Consider the following 18,628-nt stretch of genomic DNA (forward strand, 5'->3'; position numbering starts at 1 on the left):
TATGGTGTCACTGCAGAATAATAAAAAGGAAGGTTCTAAGTAACATCATACCAACGTTTGGAGTATGTTGACCACAGCCCCATATTGCACCTAGCAAAGGACTTCCACCTCCTTTGATCATCATCACACACAGATGCACACGACTGGGAGGAGACTAGCTGGTCACAAAACACACCAACATTTAATATCTATATTAGTTTCACAGGGAAGTCAACATCTTATCAGCTCATTTTACCTCCTCCTATTGCACCAATCTCACTGTGAAAAACAGTACTGTTCAAGGATGCCTTGCTAGTTGCAACTGTGGATTATGATCTCTCCGTCTTACCTCATATGGTTCTTTTGACAGAGCTCAGCTATCCACATACTTCAAACTTGAGCTAAAAAAGACGTTGTCAAACTTCATTTCAACCCCAGAGAGCTCTGTATGTGTATTCCCTACAGGACTCAGTAAGGGGGGAGACGTCACACACACAACAAGACAAGATGGAGTCTGACACACAATATCCTCCACTTACCAGCACACTCAACATTATAACTCCCCAACATAAATAAGATAAGAGCAATAAATAGTGTTTTACACAACAAGGACTAGACAGAGAATGAACTGGGCATGAACTAAACCAGACTATTCTAGTAGAGCTGAAGATCGTGTCAGTGAGTGACTATGTTCTAGAGTGGGGGCTTGATCATAACATGGTTCTAACATATTTATAACATGGTTATTACATAAGGGCCACAAGGGAGAGGAGCATTCTGTCCTGAGTTAGTCTCTACGGAAGAGGACCAGAGCAGCAGACACAGAGAGCTACATGCATCCTGGTCTTCTGTAGGACTACAATATATCAGCATTACAATGAATAGGTTTGGCTTGGTCACAACTCAAGTCAACTCGAATCCACACCAGCTCAAACTGTGAACACTGAAAATGCAGTTCAGCTACACCATGTGCATAGACTCTCTCTCACCTAGTTTATATATTTCACTAAAACTTCCATCCCAGCTCTAGCCATTCCCCAGGTAGAAGACATCTATGGGCAGGACATTGTAAATATAAGGTCACAGGATAACCCTACTAAAATGATTTATGAGCGTGACATTACATGAAAATAGACATACTATACAGATATACAAATGATACAATCTTCTTTCCAACAGCAGTCTGTATTTGTACCAGTCCAGCCAACTCTGTATGCCAGGCAGACCCAGGGAGAAGGTGACCCGTGCTGGGACTCCAGACCTCAAGAGCTGGCCCTGTGTGGAGGAAACAGGCATCACACACCAGCCTGTTGTATCTTCTTTTTCCCCCTTGTCCTTGCTGTTGTGACTGTTTGCTTTTTTGTTGCAGGTGGCTGAAGTGCAAAAAGCAGTTTGCAGAGTCCTCCCAGCATGCTGAGCACAGGGAAGGAAAGTGGTTATGGGATATGAAGTGCAGGCAGACCCAGGGCAGGCTGTGGGACAGGGAATGGTGTTGGCACACGTCTCAGAGAGGGTACAGGGGTCAGGGTCAAAGTTCCCATCGTTCTCTCTATCGGTCTCTGGCTGGCTGGGTGTTTATTCCAGTTACTCCCTGGACTGGTAAAAGAGGATGTATCCAGACTCTGAGTTCTTGGAGATGTCTGACGTCAGCCCATAGAACTCCTCGATGGCCTGGGCATCTATTTTCTGAACAAACCAGAGAGGGAGACAACAAATGATGAAACATGCTGTATGAGGCATATAAACAGGTGTGCTGGCCAACAAACAAGAACAGTATGACTGTGACACAAACCTCCACGATGTCATCATCAAACAGCAGCCAGAAGCCGTGACTCTTCACTATGGTGATGTAGTGTCCTCTGTTGGGTCCACTGAGGAAGAAAGAAGGGGAAAGCAGGGATATGACAATAAAGTCTTTGCTAAGTACAAGGTACAAGTTTGTTCGGATACGAGTAAGTGTGTTTGCATAAGAATGTGTGTCGAAAGGTGCTGTATGTATACTGAACAAAAATATAAAATGCAACATGTAAAGTGTTGGTCCCATTTTTCATGAGCTGAAATAAAAGATCACAGAAATGTTCCATACGCACAAAAAGCTTATTTCTCTCAAATTTTGTGCACAAATTTGTTTACATCCCTGTTAGTGAGCATTCCTCCTTTGCCAAGATAATACATCCACCTGACAGGTGCGGCATCAAGAAGCTGATTAAACAGCATGATCATTACACAGGTGCACCTTGTGCTGAGGACAATAGACAATAAAAGGCCACTAAAATGTGCAGTTTTGTCACACAACACAATGACACAGATGTCTCAAGTTGAGGGAGCGTGCAATTGGCATGCTGACTGCAGGGATTTCCAACAGAGCTGTTGCCAGAGACAAAAACTAATTCTGATTGGCTGGGCCGGTCTCTCCAGTGAGTGGACCTGGCTCCCAAGTGAGTGGGCCTATGCCCTCCCAGGCCACCCATGGCTGCGCCCCTGCCCAGTCATGTGAAATCCATAGATTAGGACCTAATTTATTTATTTCAATTGACCGATTTCCTTCTATGAACTGTAACTCTGTAAAATCTTTTAAATTGCTGCATGTTGCGTTTATATTTTTGTCCAGTATAAAATAGACATGTGTGTATGTGTTTGTGACCCCTACCTGCCACAGTGGACGACCACAGCGACCAGGTCGTACATGCGGTCGAGGTTGGTAGCGTCTCCAGAGGTGTTGAAAAGGCGGAGCTCCAGAGGGAAGACGACCCGATAGGACAGCTTGGTGTATCGGTGCAGCTGCTCCATGTACTTAAACCGCTTCAGGTGCAGGGCCAGGATCATAGGCAACTTCTTAACCCGCATCCTACAGGGACATACAGGAGTTAGATACAGATAGGCAAAGACTAAAAGATACCGCAGTCATACACACCCAATCTAAGTGGGAGCGTGTTGTGTACTGACCGTTTCTGGGCCTCCTGCTTGCTGCAGCATGTCTCACAGTAGTATTTGTATTCACTGCACAATGTCTCTGTGTTACTGAAGTCCCTGGGGAACACAAAACACACAGAGGGGACTGCGTCAGTAAGGTTGATACAGGGAGCAGTTATGGTACAGAAAGGTACCAGGTAACAGGTCAATATTACCTAAGACAGTGCGTGATTGATGTATTCTGCTCTACGTCCACAGACAGATCCAGGAAGTCCTCATCTTTGCTGCTCACCTGTGCGAGAGAGAGAGAGAGAGGGGGAAGGAGAAACACACAGATGAGATGAGTCAGTGTACTGGCCTCTTCACGTGCTGAAAGGCACTGATGCTGCTCCTGCTCTGTGACCTGACCACACACCGGCACACGAGATGAGAGAGCGAGTCTCTTTGATGTGTTGATAGGGTTGCAAGTATCAGTGTGAGTGAGAAGCACAGTGCCTGTAGCGTGGTGAAGAGGGTTGTTCAGGGCCAATCTCTACCTCCCTCTCTCTGCTCTTCCTCTCTGAGCACCAATACCTCCTGCGTCACAGGTACAGACAGAGCGAGTGACAGGCCTATGCCACAGCCTGTGGGGGCTGATTGGAGGACATCCGTCAGAGCTCAGAGCTTACTATTACAGACAGAGCTAATCTCTTTGTGGGAGACAGTCATTTAGCCAAGCCCTGGTAGTGGATTGTCAAAGCATTACCAACATTGCTGACAAAGGGGGTTGAGTTAAAAAAAACAAGAGACACATTTCCAATCAATAAAGTATTCTTACATAAGCGTTTATGTCCCACATGACTTGGTCGAATTAGGACCACCCATTTCAATCACTGCCAGAGAACATAAAACCTAGCCTCGCAAGCCGCCTGCCTCGCAAGCCGCCTGATCTCGCGAGCTTACATGAATGTTTCGCTGCACGGATGTAAACTTGCGAGATCAGGCAGCTTGCGAGGCTCCATAAAACCCACTACCCCATAAACCACTCTACAGGCTATACCAGCCCTGACTCACCGTCTCACAGTTGAGGCATCGCGTCTCATTGGTCAAAGTTCCCTGGAAGATGTCATGCACCCAGGTGGGCTCTGTGGGCTTGTTCTCGGGCTCCGTCTCCGTGGTGACGGTGGTGCCGTTGTTCTTGAGGCGGCCGTTCTGCTTCTCCTGCTTCTTCTCCTCCTGCAGGATGTCTGCCACCGTGTTCAGCAGGTAGTTGAGGAACTCATGGGCGTCCTGCTGCATGTAGTTATCAAACAGGTCTGTAGGGGGAGAAACAGAGGACAGGGGCTTTTAGGGCAACTGTGTAGAAAGGTGATCAGTCAGTCAACAGTCCTGGTCAAGGTGAATCAAGGCAGATCAATTCACATGCATGCACACACAAATCAGATATGTGTGAAAAGTGAAGTTGGAGAGCAGGAGAGAGAGAATGTGAGAGTGAAAGTGAGAGAATGAAGGAGAGAAGGCAGCTGACCAGTCCCTAGTCCACACATAGATGTTCATTGTTCATTCATAGAGAGAGCTTCCTGAGAACAACAACCTGCTTCTATTCCAGTTCCATGCTCTGAACGTCTGCACCGCCACACGCACCTGCCCTTCACCCCACAATCACCTGTCAAAAACACTTCCATTGCCTCTCTAGCCCTATCCCAATCCCCAGTTCAAAACATGCTGTCCTGAAAACGATTGATTCAAGACAACTGGTCTCAGCAGTCTGAAACCTCTAAACGCTGGTCTGAAACCGATCAACACAGTCAGTTTAACTTACTACCAATACTACCAAGAACAATCATATGACAACCGATACAAAATGGAAGCTATGAGGCTATTACACCATAGTCCTCTAGTGTATTTGTCCCCAGCCTCAGCCCTCTCCCAGACAGTCCCTGGCAGACAGTAATTGTATTTGGGTTTGGTGTAGTGTCCCTCACCATTCTCCTTGCGCAGGCGTGAGATGAACTTCTTGGGCGGGATGACTCCCACCTTTTTCTTCTGGGTGGCGATGCTGTGGAAGAGGTCTGCCAGACACGTGAGCAGGTTCTCCTTCTTCTTCTGCTGGGCCTTGTAGGCCAGCACGTTCTCCCGGAAGGGCCGGCAGAAGTACAGGGCCTGAAGCACCGAGTTACAGTAACAAGTGTTGCCAAACTGAGGGGGCCAACCCGGCAGGGACAAATAGAAAAAGAGAGCGTGAGATTTTTAACACTGTGTTTGAGGACCGGAAAAATTAACATTGAAAACGGAGAGAAGATTCATGACCGTCACCTCCAATAGAGACTTGGTGCAAGACTGTAAAAACAAGGTGAGATGAGTGCTCTTACACATAAAAAGGGATATGTCAGAGCCAGACTGCACAGCAGCCATCAGATAAATGGATGAATTTTAATTTAGTTTAGCCAAACTAGTCCTGGTACAAGTCTTTTTAGCTAACGTTCCACTCCTGTCATTTGCCAGAGACTGGTCTTTCGGGCAACCTTAACATTTAATATGCAGCCAGATTTACGGTGCAGTTGCTGATTGGTAGTTGGAAACATCATTAATATGTTCCATGACAACGTTATGGAACATGGGGTGCGCGCAAATTTGGCGCAATATAGAATTATAATTTTAAGAACAACAAACGATACCGTTATCACCTGCTGCAGTCATTCCCTTGTGAGAAGATTATGTTGTTCAAAGTGGCTATAGAGGACTCCGTAATGAGAGAGATAAATAATGATTTGGAAAATATTAGCCTACAAGATTCAACATTTGCTTCAGTTGCATCCCACTAATGAGAGGAAAGAAATGCAAAACTGGCACCTGGTCATCATTCCTCGCACATATGGGAAAGGTAAAGGAGATACCTAGTCAGTTGTACAACTGAATGCATTCAACTGAAATGTGTTTTCCGCATTTAACCCAACCCCTCTGAATCAGAGAGGTGCAGGGGGCTACCTTAATTGACATCCACGTCAATATGCTGATCATCATGACTTGCTTAAATTTTTTTAATGTTGGGGGCCTCCCGAGGGGCGCAGCGGACTAAGGCACTGCATCGCAGTGCTAGAGGCGTCACTGCAGACTCGCGTTCAATCCCAGGATGTGTTGCAGCCGGCCGCGACCGGGAGACCCATGAGGCGGCACACAATTGGCCCAGCGTCATCCGGGTTAGGGGAGGGTTTGGCCGGCCGGGATGTCCTTGTCCCATCGCGCTCTAGCGACTCCTTGTGGCGGGCTGGGCGCGTGCACGCTGACTTCGGTCGCCAGTTGTACGGTGTTTCCTCCGACACATTGGTGCGGCTGGCTTCCAGGTTAAGCGAGCAGTGGATCAAGAAGCAGTGCGGCTTGGCAGGGTCGTGTTTCGGAGGACGCATGGCTCTCGAACTTCGCCTCTCCTGAGTCCGTACGGTAGTTGCAGCGATGGGACAAGACTGTAACTACCAATTGGGGTAAAAAGTACAAAAAATTGATGAATGTTGTTATGATAATTTCAGTTCTATTATTTGTCCCGCCTCTCTTTTAAAGAGATGGATTCCAGACAGGCTACTTTAGGAAACTTTCAGAATGGACATAGACGTTTTTATTCTAGGCGTGAAGATATTTTAACATAATGTCTAGACGATAAAAGGCTACAGTGATAACTCGTGCTTGGCTGCCAAATGTATGGTGTCCCCATTGGCCTAATATTTAAACTGAGGAATTCTGATCATAGTCATTATTTTAGCAATCCACATTAGACATAGTGATGGGGGGGTTACATACAGTTACATATCGGTTATATTTTATTTTTGGCGATATAGCGTATCTTTTTGACAATATTTTTTATCAGTATTTTTCCTTTATAGCTTCTTCTTCATCTTCTTTTGAATTGTTTTTGTCTCTACGCTTGCATGGCACAGATGGTGGTCGCCTAAATTCACTGTAGTAAGCTAGGCCTAATATATAGGCTCGTATACGAGTGGTGGATTAATAGCCCAGCCTATGAATTAACTTCTAACTTGAACATCTCCGTCTTCACTCACTGTTCCCTTCTTGCACAATTAATGCATCTCCACTGGCATCTCTTCCATCCTCTCTGTATTCCTCTTATAGCTCTTGAACCAGTAGCCTTGCCCAATGTGTTACCCAGAAGTAGCAATATATACTGAACAAAAATATAAACGCAGTATGCAACAATTTCATTTATTTTACAGAGTTACAGTTCATATGAGGAAATCAGTGAATTGAAATAAATAAATTAGGCCCTAATTGGTCACAGATACCTTAAAAAAAAAAAATGGGCCTCATGATCTCGTCATGGTATTTTTGTGCATTCAAATTTCCATCGATAAAACGCAAATTGTGTTCGTTGTCCGTAGCTTATGCCTGCCCATACCATAACAATAGCGGCGGCAGGTAGCTTAGTGGTTAAGAGCGTTGTGCCAGTAACCGAAAGGTCGCTGGTTCTAATCCCCGAGCCGACTAGGTGAAAAAATCTGTCGATGTGCCCTTGAGCAAGGCACTTAACCCTAATTGCTCCTGTAAGTCGCTCTGGATAAGAGCGTCTGCTAAATGACAAAAATGTAATAACTCTGTTGACATCAGCAAACCGCTCGCCCACATGATGCCACGTGGTCTGTGGTCTGCGGTTGTGAGGCCGGTTGGACATACTGCCAAATTCTCTAAAACGACATTGGAGGTGGCTTATGGTAGACAAATTAACATTTAATTCTCTGGTAACAGCTCTGGTGGACATTCCTGCAGTCAGCATGCCTATTGCACGCTCCCTCAAAACTTGTTGTGTGACAAATCTGCAAATTTTAGAGTGGCCATTTATTGACCTCAGCACAAGGTGCACCTGTGTAATAATCATGCTGTTTCATCAGCATCTTGATATGCCACACCTGACAGGTGGATGGATTCTCTTGGCAAAGGAAAAATGCTCACTAACAGGGATGTAAACAAAATTGTGCACAAAATTTGAGTGAAATAAACAGTGCGTATGGAACATTTCTGGGATCTTTTATTTCAGTTCATGAAACATGGGACCAACACTTTACATGTTGTGTTTATATTTTTGTTCAGTGTAGTTTGGTCACTTATTTTGAGCAGTAAAAAAATAATATACACTACCAGTCAAAAGTTTGAACAAACCTGCTCATTCAAGTGTTTTTCTTTATTTTTACATAATAGTGAAGACATCAAAACTATGAAATAACACATATGGAAACATGTAGTAACAAAAATAATGTTTAACAAATCAAAATATATTTTATATTTGAGATTATTCAAATAGCCACCCTTTGCCTTGATGACAGCTTTGCACACTCTTGACATTCTCTCAACCAGCTTCATGAGGTAGTCACCTGGACTGCATTTCAATTAACAGCTGTACCTTCTTAAAAGTTAATTTCTGGAATTTCTTTCCTTCTTAATGCGTTTGAGTCAATCAGTTGTGTTGTGACAAGGTAGTGGGGGTATAAAGAAGATGGCTCTATTTGGTAAAAGTCCAAGTCCATATTATGGCAAGAACAGCTCAAATAAGCAAAGAGAAATGACAGTCCATCGTTACTTTAAGACATGAAGGCCAGTCAATACGGAACATTTCAAGAACTTTGAAAGTTTCTTCAAGTGCAGTCGCAAAAACAATCAAGCGCTATGATGAAACTGGCTCTCATGAGGACCACAACAGGAATGGAAGACCCAGAATTACCTCTGCTGCAGAGGATAAGTTCATTACAGTTACCAGCCTCAGAAATTGCAGCCCAAATAAATGCTTCACAGAGTTCAAGTCACAGACACATCTCAACATCAACTGTTCAGAGGAGACTGTGTGAATCAGGCCTTCATGGTCGAATTGCTGCAAAGAAACCTACTAAAGGACACAAATAATAAGAAGAGACCTGCTTGGCCAAATACTTTTTTCCCCTCACTCTTTCTTGCTGGATATAAAATAGGCTACAGCATTCACAATGAACTGGCGGGGAACTTTGAATGGCGAGAGCATTTCTGGTGTGATGTGATCACATTGGCTGGTGGTACAAATGCAATAAACAGGAATCCTCTGTTCTCCCCACGTCCAATGTTATGTTTACAATTAAATGTATTATGTCAGAATGCCCAATATTAGAATGCTTCCAATAAAAAAGTTAGAACGTTTTCCTATCAGTCTAATTTGCATAAACATTGTGATTGGGTGATAGATGTGAGGGCTATCAAATCAGGATCAAATCCTCTAATCTCCTCGAGCTCATATTTGAAGATTGCAAAGGCCAGTCTCTTTGGCAAATGACAGGAGTGGCAAGGAGTGGAATGTAATAGCTGAACAGAGACAGCAACCCGGCTAGCCAAACTCTGCTTTTAGTATCAACAATCTCCATCTGAAGGTTATTTTTTTATACATACAATCCACCTGCAGTGAAGCCGCTCAACATTTATTTTACATTCAAGTCATTAAACAGAAGCCACCTGAAGGGTTGGCTAACAGAGTAGTTGGGTAACAGAAGTTCCTCAGAGATTTGTTTTGTTTAGCCAACGGAAATAGAATAGCAGGGAAACTGGGACAGCCAGAGACATCAAAACTGTGTAAAGACATCATTCATAAACAATGGTAGCATTACTGGCAGTCCAGCAAACAAAACAACCTGTTTCTCATAAAAGGTGTCAACACCAACCACCTGTCCAATGGGAAACATGACTCAGTAGTGACCTAGTGGACAGAGTGAATGACACTTACGTTGACCAATCCAAAGTAGTGTTCGTTGATTGGGAACTGCTCCGGACCAATGTCTTTCTCCAGAGCAGAGGCATTGGTGCCCTGAGGGAGACCAGAGAGAGGGAACATGAGCTCAAATGTGCACTGTCAAAACATCCTTATTATGCATGAAATAGGCTACACATCATCTGGAGAACCTTACTCACACATGTCTGTTCTATCTCCTTCAGGGCTGTGTTGTAAGCAAAAAGGTAGACTGTTGCAAACCCCCAAGCTAGTATTTATTATTTGTATGTATTATGGATCCCCATTAGCCAAGGCAGCAGCTACTCTTCCTGGGGTCCAGCTAAATTAAGGCAGTTATAAAAAAATGTAAAACATTACAATACATTCACAACAGATTTCACAACACATTAAGTGTGTGCCCTCAGGCCACTCCTATACAACACATAATCCATGTATACGTGTGTGTATAGTGCGTATGTTATCATGTGTTTGCATGTGTCTATGCTTGTGTTGCTTCACAGTCCCCGCTGTTCCATAAGGTGTATTTTTATCTGTTTTTTTTAAATCACATTTTACACTGCTTGCATGAGTTACTTGATGTGGAATAGAGTTCCACATAGTCATGGCTCTATGTAGTACTGTGAGCCTCCCATAGTCTGTTCTGAACTTAGGGACTGTGAAGAGACCTCTGGTGGCATGTCTTATGGGGTATGCATGGGTGTCCGAAACAGACAGCTCGGTGCATTAAACATGTCACTACCTCTCACAAATATAAGTAGTGATGAAGTCAACCTCTCCTCCACTTTGAGCCAGGAGAGATTGAAATGCATATTATTAATGTTAGCTCTCTGTGTACATCCAAGGGCCAGCATTGCTGCCCTGTTCTGAGCCAATTGAAATGTTCCTAAGTCCCTCTTTGTGGCACCTGACCACAGGACTGAACAGTAGTCCAGGTGCGACAAAACTAGGGCCTGTAGCACCTGCCTTGTTGATAGTGCTGTTAAGAAGGCAGAGCGGTGCTTTATTATGGACAGACTTCTCACCATCTTAGCTACTGTTGTATCAATATGTTTTGACCATGACAGTTTACAATCCAGGGTTACTCCAAGCAGTTTACTCACCTCAACTTGCTCAATTTCCACGATTTATTACAAGATTTAGTTGAGGTTTAGGGTTTAGTGAATGATTTGTCCCAAATACAATGCTTTTAGTTTTTGAAATATTTAGGGCTAACTTATTCCTTGCCACTCATTCTGAAACTAACTGCAGCTCTTTGTTAAGTGTTGCAGTCATTTCAGTCGCTGTAGTAGCTGATGTGTATAGTGTTGAGTCATCTGCATACATAGACACACTGGCTTTACTCAAAGCCAGTGGCATGTCGTTAGTAAAGATTGAAAAAAGGTAAGGGGCCTAGACAGCTGGCCTGGGGAATTCCTGATTCTACCTGGATTATGTTGGAGAGGCTTCCATTAAAGAACACACTCTGTTTTCTGTTAGACAGGTAACTCTTTATCCACAATGTAGCATGGGGTGTAAAGCCATAACACATACGTTTTTCCGGCAGCAGACTACTGTATGATCGATAATGTCAAAAACCGCACAATCTTTTTATCATCAATTTCTCTCAGCCAATCATCAGTCATTTGTGTAAGTGCTGTGCTTGTTGAATGTCCTTCCCTATAAGCGTGCTGAAAGTCTGTTGTCAATTTGTCTACAGTAAAATAGCATTGTATCTGGTCAAACACAATTATTTCCAAAAGTTTACTAAGGGTTGGTAACCTTATTCCTAGGTAGTGGAATGACTTTTGCTTCCCTCCAGGCCTGAGGGCACACACTTTCTAGTAGGCTTAAATTGAAGATATTGCAAATAGGAGTGGCAATATCGTCCGTTATTACCCTCAGTAATTTTCCATCCAAGTTGTCAGACCCCAGTGGCTTGTTATTGTTGATAGACAACAATAGGTTCTTCACCTCTTCCAAACTAACTTTACGGAATTCAAAATTACAATGCTTGTCTTTCATAATTTGGTCAGATATACATTTACATTTACGTCATTTAGCAGACGCTCTTATCCAGAGCGACTTACATTATTTTTATTTTTTTTCATACCCCCTGTGGGAATCGAACTCACAACCCTGCCGTTGCAAACGCCATGCTCTATCAACTGAGCTACATCCCTGCCGGCCATTCCCTCCCCTACCCTAGACGACGCTGGGCCAATTGCGCGCCGCCCCATGGGTCTCCCGGTCACGGCCGGCTACGACAGAGCCTGGATTTGAACCAGGATCTCTAGTGGCACAGCTAGCACTGCGATGCAGTGCCTTAGACCACTGCGCCACTCAGGAGACACCTATACTTGGATGTGTAGTGTCAGTGTTTGTTGCTGTCATGCCTAAGTTTGTTAATCTTGCCAATGAAAAAAGTCATTAAAGTAGTTGGCAATATCAGTGGGTTTTGTGGTTGAATGAGTCATCTGATTCAATGAATGATGGCGCTGAGTTGGCCTTTTTGGCAAACATTTTATTTAAGGTTCTCCAAAGCTTTTTACTATCATTCTTTATGTCATTTATCTTTGTTTCATTGTGTAGCTTCTTATTTTTATTCAGTTTAGTCACGATTTCTCAATTTGCAGTATGTTTGCCAATCGGTTGTGCAGCCAGTGAATATTTAAAATCTCCCAGAAAATATACCTCTCAGTTGTTATCACATACATTATCAAGCATTTCACATGTTATCCAGATCCTAACTGTTAGCACTTATTGGTCTATAGCAGCTTCCCACCAGAATGGGCTTTAGGTGAGGTAGATGAACCTGTAGCCATATTACTTCAGTATTTAACATGAGATCCTCTCTAAGCTTTACAGGAATGTGGTTCTGAATATAAACGGCCACACCACCTTTGGTATTTCTGCCTTTTCTGTAGAACTTATAACCATGTATTGCTACCACTGTATCATCTAAGTGAGTTTCAGAGATTGTCAGAATATGAATGTCATCTGTTACTTGCAAATTATTGATTTCATGAACCTTGTTTCTTAAGCTACATATGTGATTCATTTCAGGAATCACTACTTCGTGCGTCACTACTTCACAGGAGAGCCATTTGAACGTAAACTTTTTTTTTAAATCAAAATGCGTTTTTGGGCAGAAATGCCTTCTGGAACATGTGATCTTTCATTTGCCTTAATAACAAACTTGTACGCCATTTGTAAATACGAATAAAATGGTTACATTACGAGCCTAGTTGGTTTAGCCACGGAAAAAGACAGGAACCTTCCCGCTAGCCATGATTGGCTGAGATAATGGATGGGCTGGACGTGCCGAGAGATGAGTTCGGATTTGTCTGCCATGGAGCACGCGTCTGTCTGTAACATGAGCTGGTCAGTATGTGTAGGTAATCCTTTCTAAAGCGGCTTTTTTGAAAGATATCACATAGTAGAACTGCAGAAGTGTTGCTCTCCACTTTCTGGAGGACCGAGTTTTGAAATCAGTGGAATGCCCGGTGGAATTAGAGAATGATAGCTAAGGAGATGGAGTAAATTCTGGTGTTTGTTTGCAAATATGCAGAGGGAGTCGAAAAGAGAACACATAGAAGGCTGTTGTATAAAACACTTGTTTCCGGATTACATCTTCAAACTAAGGGCAACCATGGCATCCGTGACAGAGGGAGAAGTGTCCATCCATGTATACGGGTAAGATAGTCTAGCTAGTTACATTTTCAGATATTACACGTTTCTAATTTTGTCAGAAAGTCGTTTTCATTTCAAGTTAAAGCGTACTGTTAGCTAGCTAGCTAACATTAGCTGGCTGGTTCGCTAGCTAACATTACATGTATGATCTGTGTAGTAATATTATTCGTATCTCAGAGCCATTTGCATTGCTAGTTATAGCCTAATGTTTGCTAGCTAGCTAACATTGAACCTGGTTGGTTAGTTACCTGCAGATTCATGCAGGGTAGTAACGTTATGAGTTGGGATTATAGTTAATTGTTTAACTAGCTAGCTACATGTCTAAACAAAAGACTCCACTATGCAAGTAACCATTTCAATAGAATGTTTATGATGTCACTGCTACAACTGTTGATTGACATAGCTGGTAAATTCACTCTGATTTCAGAGCACAGTCGTCTGAGTGTGCCAGAGCGCAGAATAACTGACGAATTTACGAACACTCAACACGCGTTGAATATGGCCGGTGTCAGTAAACGTTGGAAAAAAAGCGTAATTAAATTGTTGCCAGCAGCACAGTTAGTCACTAACGCTCTACTAGGGCGAGTAAAATGGTCAGAGTGAGGTGTTCTCTCATTTGTGTCTGGAAGTAGCTAGCAAACTAGCCAACTTTAGCCACTTAGCTTGGGTGCTTGACTGCCATTGTGAGGTCAGAACGCTCGGATCAACCCTACTCCTCGACCAGAGCGTCCAGTGTGCGCTCTGAACACTCAGAGAGCGAAACGCTCTAAGTTTACGAACAGACAAGCTGACAACGCTCTGAGTTTACGAACACCCTAAGCTTACCCTTAGCGCACTCTGGCACTCTAGATTGAATTTGCAAACACACTCGTAATATAAACCAGCCTTTAATTTTGAAATCTTTGGTTGTTTAGTACATGGCCTCACGTGACTCCTTAAAGAGATGGGTTAAGAGGGTGTGAACGATGCTGAATGGGTGTAGACAAAGAAGAACTCTCCAGTAGGTTTAACAAAATTATCAACTTTCAAAGCAGAATTACTTTCCCCATTGTTCCTCAACTGTAGTGTATGATATACCTTTTTCTAGCTCTTAGTCTCTACTTTGAGCCAATGTAAAAAAAAACTTTAAAAAAACACTTCAAATGTTGCTACATAAGACCGAATCGAGCCGGTCGGTCACATATGTTAACATGGACTATTTTTAGCACTTTTCTGGAATGCTTGATTGTTTTTATTGCTTTACTGGAAAGCTTATCAGAGGTAAACATGCTCATGTTTTTTATGTTAGTGCAGGGTGAACTGCACACAGTGGACTTCCTACTAGCGCACACTGCCTCAGTGCTAACAGTATCACTCTGGTTCATAGGCACATGATTACTGCAGCTAGTGAATCTGGTCAAGGGCTCTCTGGCCTAATAGTCATCCCGGTAAGTACAGTATATTGCAGGGAACTGACAGACCAAAGCCTCTTTATAGAGAGGTCACATGCTGCACATGTCTCTGTCTCACATAATAGTCTAACCTTTGTTTCAGATATACACTACCGGTCAAAAGTTTTAGAACACCTACTCATTCAAGGGTGTTTCTTTATTTTTAGTATGTTCTACATTGTAGAATAATAGTGAAGACATCAACACTATGAAATAACACATGTGTTAAAAAAAGTGTTAAACAAATCAAAATATATTTTATATTTGAGATTCTTCAAATAGCCACCCAGTTGCCTTGATGACAGCTTTGCACACTCTTGGCATTCTCTCAACCAGCTTCATGAGGTAGTCACCTGGAATGCATTTCAATTAACAGGAGTGCCTTCTTAAAGGTTAATTTGTGGAATGTATTTATTTCCTTCTTAATGCGTTTGAGCCAATCAGTTGTGTTGTGACAAGGTAGTGGGGGTATACAGAAGATAGCCCTATTTAGTAAAAGACCATGTCCATATTATGGCAAGAACAGCTCAAATAAGCAAAGATAAATTACAGTCCATCATTACTTTAAGACATGAAGGTCACTCAATACGGAACATTTGAAGAACTTTTAAAGTTTCTTCAAGTGCAGTTGCAAAACCATCAAGCGCTATGATGAAACTGGCTCTCATGAGGACCCAGAGTTACCTCTGCCACAGAGGATAAGTTCATTACAGTTACCAGCCTCAGACATTGCAGCCCAAATAAATGCTTCACAGAGTTCAAGTAACAGACACATCTCAACATCAACTGTTCAGAGGAGACTGTGTGAATCAGGCCTTCATGGTCGAATTGCTGCAAAGAAACCTACTAAAGGACACAAATAATAAGAAGAGACCTGCTTGGGCCAAGAAACACGAGCATTGGACATTAGACCGGTGGAAATCTGTCCTTTGGTCTGGAGTCCAAATTGGAGATTTTTGGTTCCAACCACCGTGTCTTTGTGAGGCGTTGTGTGGGTGAACGGATGATCTCCGCATATGTATTTCCCACCGTAAAGCATGGAGGAGGAGGTGTTACGGTGTGGGGGTGCTTTGCTGGTGACACTGTCTGTGATTTATTTAGAATTCAAGGCACCCTTAACGAGCATGGCTACCACAGCATTCTGCAGCGATACACCATCACATCTGGTTTGGGCTTAGTGGGACTATCATTTCTTTTTCAACAGGACAATGACCCAACCCACCTCCAGGCTGTGTAAGGGCTATTTATCAAGAAGGAGAGTGAAGGAGTGCTGCATCAGATGACCTGGCCTCCACAATCCCCTGACCTCAACCAAATTGAGATGGTTTGGGATGAGTCGGACCGCAGAGTGAAGGAAAAGCAGCCAACAAGTGCTCAGCATATGTGGGAACTCCTTCAAGACTGTTGAAAAAGCATTCCAGGTGAATCTGGTTGAGAGAATGCCAAGAGTGTGCAAAGCTGTCATCAAGGCAAAGGGTGGCTATTTGAAGAATCTCAAATATAAAATATATTTTGATTTGTTTAACACTTTTTTGGTTACTACATGATTCCATATGTATTATTTCATAGTTTTGATGTCTTCCCATATCATTCTACAATGTAGAAAATAGTAAAAATAAAGAAAAACCCTTGAATGAGTAGGTGTTCTAAAACTTTTGACCGGTAGTGTATGTCAATGCCTGGATTATTTCTGACCATGACTGGCAGTCCACTCCGGCCTATTATGGCTTTCATGAAGCTCGCAGTTTCCCCATCACAAACCCTGCTTATTCATACTACTGGAAATCAGGAATAATTTGGTTTCATCATCAGACAAACTCCCTACCAACCTCTTCACTCAGGGGGGATGTAAATATTCAAGAGCATTTAACATTCCGTAATGTGGTGACAGGGCATTTATCTCCTGACCGAGCCCATTGGCTAACCAGAGCTCAGAGGTTCCAGATGAGGCCATGGCTTTGTTGAGTGAACAGAGACTTCTGCTAGCGTTGCTTTAGTCTTAAAATCGCTATCATTTTCTCTCAGTCAAAGCAGACCAGAATACCTTGCTTTGTTGTCTCTGATTTCCGTTTTGACTGACTCCTCAAGCTTGAATTTCTCATACAGACACACACCGCTGAGCCAAAGACACATTAAGTGTTCCATCAAACTAGACAATGTACACTTGCTTGTCTCATCTAAATAATAATGTCCCATCAAAGCTTACACAAACAATGGTACAAAGGAAAGAAAACAAAGACCAGATGATAACAGTCCCATTCAACACCAATCAAATGATCTGTGTCACATAACATTTTTGTACTTCCAAACATGACATCTTCCTGAACTTTTGAATCCTTATCAACAGCTAGATTCAGTAGCCTAAACACGGTTCTGGTAAAGAAAGGTAACACTACAATACCCCAGTGTACTTATTACTGTGTGGACTAATTACACAGTCATAAGGACACTGCAATGTAAAGTGTTACACCTAAGGACCTCCTCTATACACCGAGTCAGTAAGATGCCCATCATTAATGCCCTTGTCTAAGTCATCACCTCCATGTGAGACAATGAACCAAAAAAATTTAAATTAATCATAGAATAATTGTAATCAAAGTCTCCCACCACTAAAAGCTTATTACACTGCATTCACCAATCCCTCCCTTGGCTCTGCAGCAGGTACACAAAGGTGTATACATGTGCAGCAGTGGGGATGGGACCATTGTCATGAGACAGGATATTCTCTGACTGTGACTAAAACTGTAATTGAGGAAGCTGACCTGAAAACCACTTTCACACAGCACATGGGCCCTTTAAATATAGATTAGCATAGTTCCATGGCCATATGAGAGGATCTGTCATATTCCCTTGCTTCACTTCCAAGCTAAGCTTCGGGATCTTTAAATTCACACGAGACTGACACTTGAAATCAACGTGTCAAACCACGTCACTCACCGTACTAAGAGGTGACTGTGACGTTTGCACAGCAAGCTTTATGTGTGACAACGTTGCTGTCTGATACCCATTTTCCTGACGTTGCCAATAGACATTGTATGTGTTTATTTGGCTAGAGTAGCTAAACATGTAGGCCTCATACTCATCATTCAAGATAAAGCTACCCTTCCAAAATGATGGCATCCCTGTCAAGCAAGGACTGGTGGCTTGATACTACAGCCGATCAGCTCGAGCTCCCAGGAGCAATTCGACCATGAACCTCTCTCATCATCATCATTACACAGACAAGGTGGCCGAAAGTGACTGCAGCAGACACTCGAAGGAGCTATGGCTACTTACCATATTACAAATGGAGGCGATATTTCTGACAGTCATTTAGTTTACAGGGTCCCCCTCACCGTCATATTTATAAAATAAACATGTTTCAAAGCAGCACGATATTGAGAAAAGATGAAGCTGATTCGCGGCCGCGGCTAAGGCCAGACGGCTACCACAGGGGTAAAAAACTGGCAATTAATGTCTCGACTAGAGACCAACCCGCAGCCAGTTAACACGAAATAAAAAAAAGTGCAGCTTAATTTTAACGCTTTGATTACTTCATTGTCGCAGACTACTAACGTATAATTTATCTAAAAATGACAGATGCATGAGTGAATAAACACACATGAAGTTGCGGCAGGTTGATAGCAACCGACAACATGCTATGTAAGGAAATATACATCCCGCCCACCACAAAAAGCTACCGCATTTCTGTCGAATCGAGCGCTCTGATGTTTGTTTGACAGAACAGACAGACTAATCAGAGCCTCGGATCAGCGTTTGAATGACGCAATGGGTTTTGGGAGTTGTGGTGAATTTGGCTAGTATTACTAGTGGATAGTCACTGATCATCATTTACATACATCGAATATTCACATCACATTTCACACCAACTTGCAGACGTATGGTGATACTCAAGTTTGATTTT

General features: G+C 42.9%; 1 protein-coding gene across 2 annotated transcripts; it reads right to left on the reverse strand.

Annotated features, from left to right (window-relative positions):
- Nucleotides 1-1,068: 1,068 nt before the first annotated feature.
- On the reverse strand, nt 1,069-18,187 carry usp46 (ubiquitin specific peptidase 46). 2 transcript variants are annotated; one of them, XM_084185628.1, is made up of 9 exons: nt 18,001-18,187; nt 9,620-9,700; nt 4,857-5,034; nt 3,946-4,187; nt 3,108-3,184; nt 2,926-3,009; nt 2,630-2,827; nt 1,772-1,850; nt 1,069-1,665 (listed from the first exon to the last, which is right to left on the reverse strand). In XM_084185628.1, exons 1-9 carry the CDS (start codon nt 18,034-18,036, stop codon nt 1,564-1,566), a joined length of 1,077 nt encoding a protein of 358 aa, XP_084041754.1. In that variant the 5' UTR covers nt 18,037-18,187; the 3' UTR covers nt 1,069-1,563. The 2 variants fall into 2 exon arrangements, with proteins under 2 accessions (XP_084041754.1, XP_084041753.1); XM_084185627.1 differs by having other exon boundaries at nt 4,857-5,070.
- Nucleotides 18,188-18,628: the final 441 nt, after the last annotated feature.

Source organism: Coregonus lavaretus (genome assembly GCF_964263955.1).
Source record: "Coregonus lavaretus genome assembly, chromosome: 21".
Lineage (NCBI taxonomy): Eukaryota > Metazoa > Chordata > Actinopteri > Salmoniformes > Salmonidae > Coregonus > Coregonus lavaretus.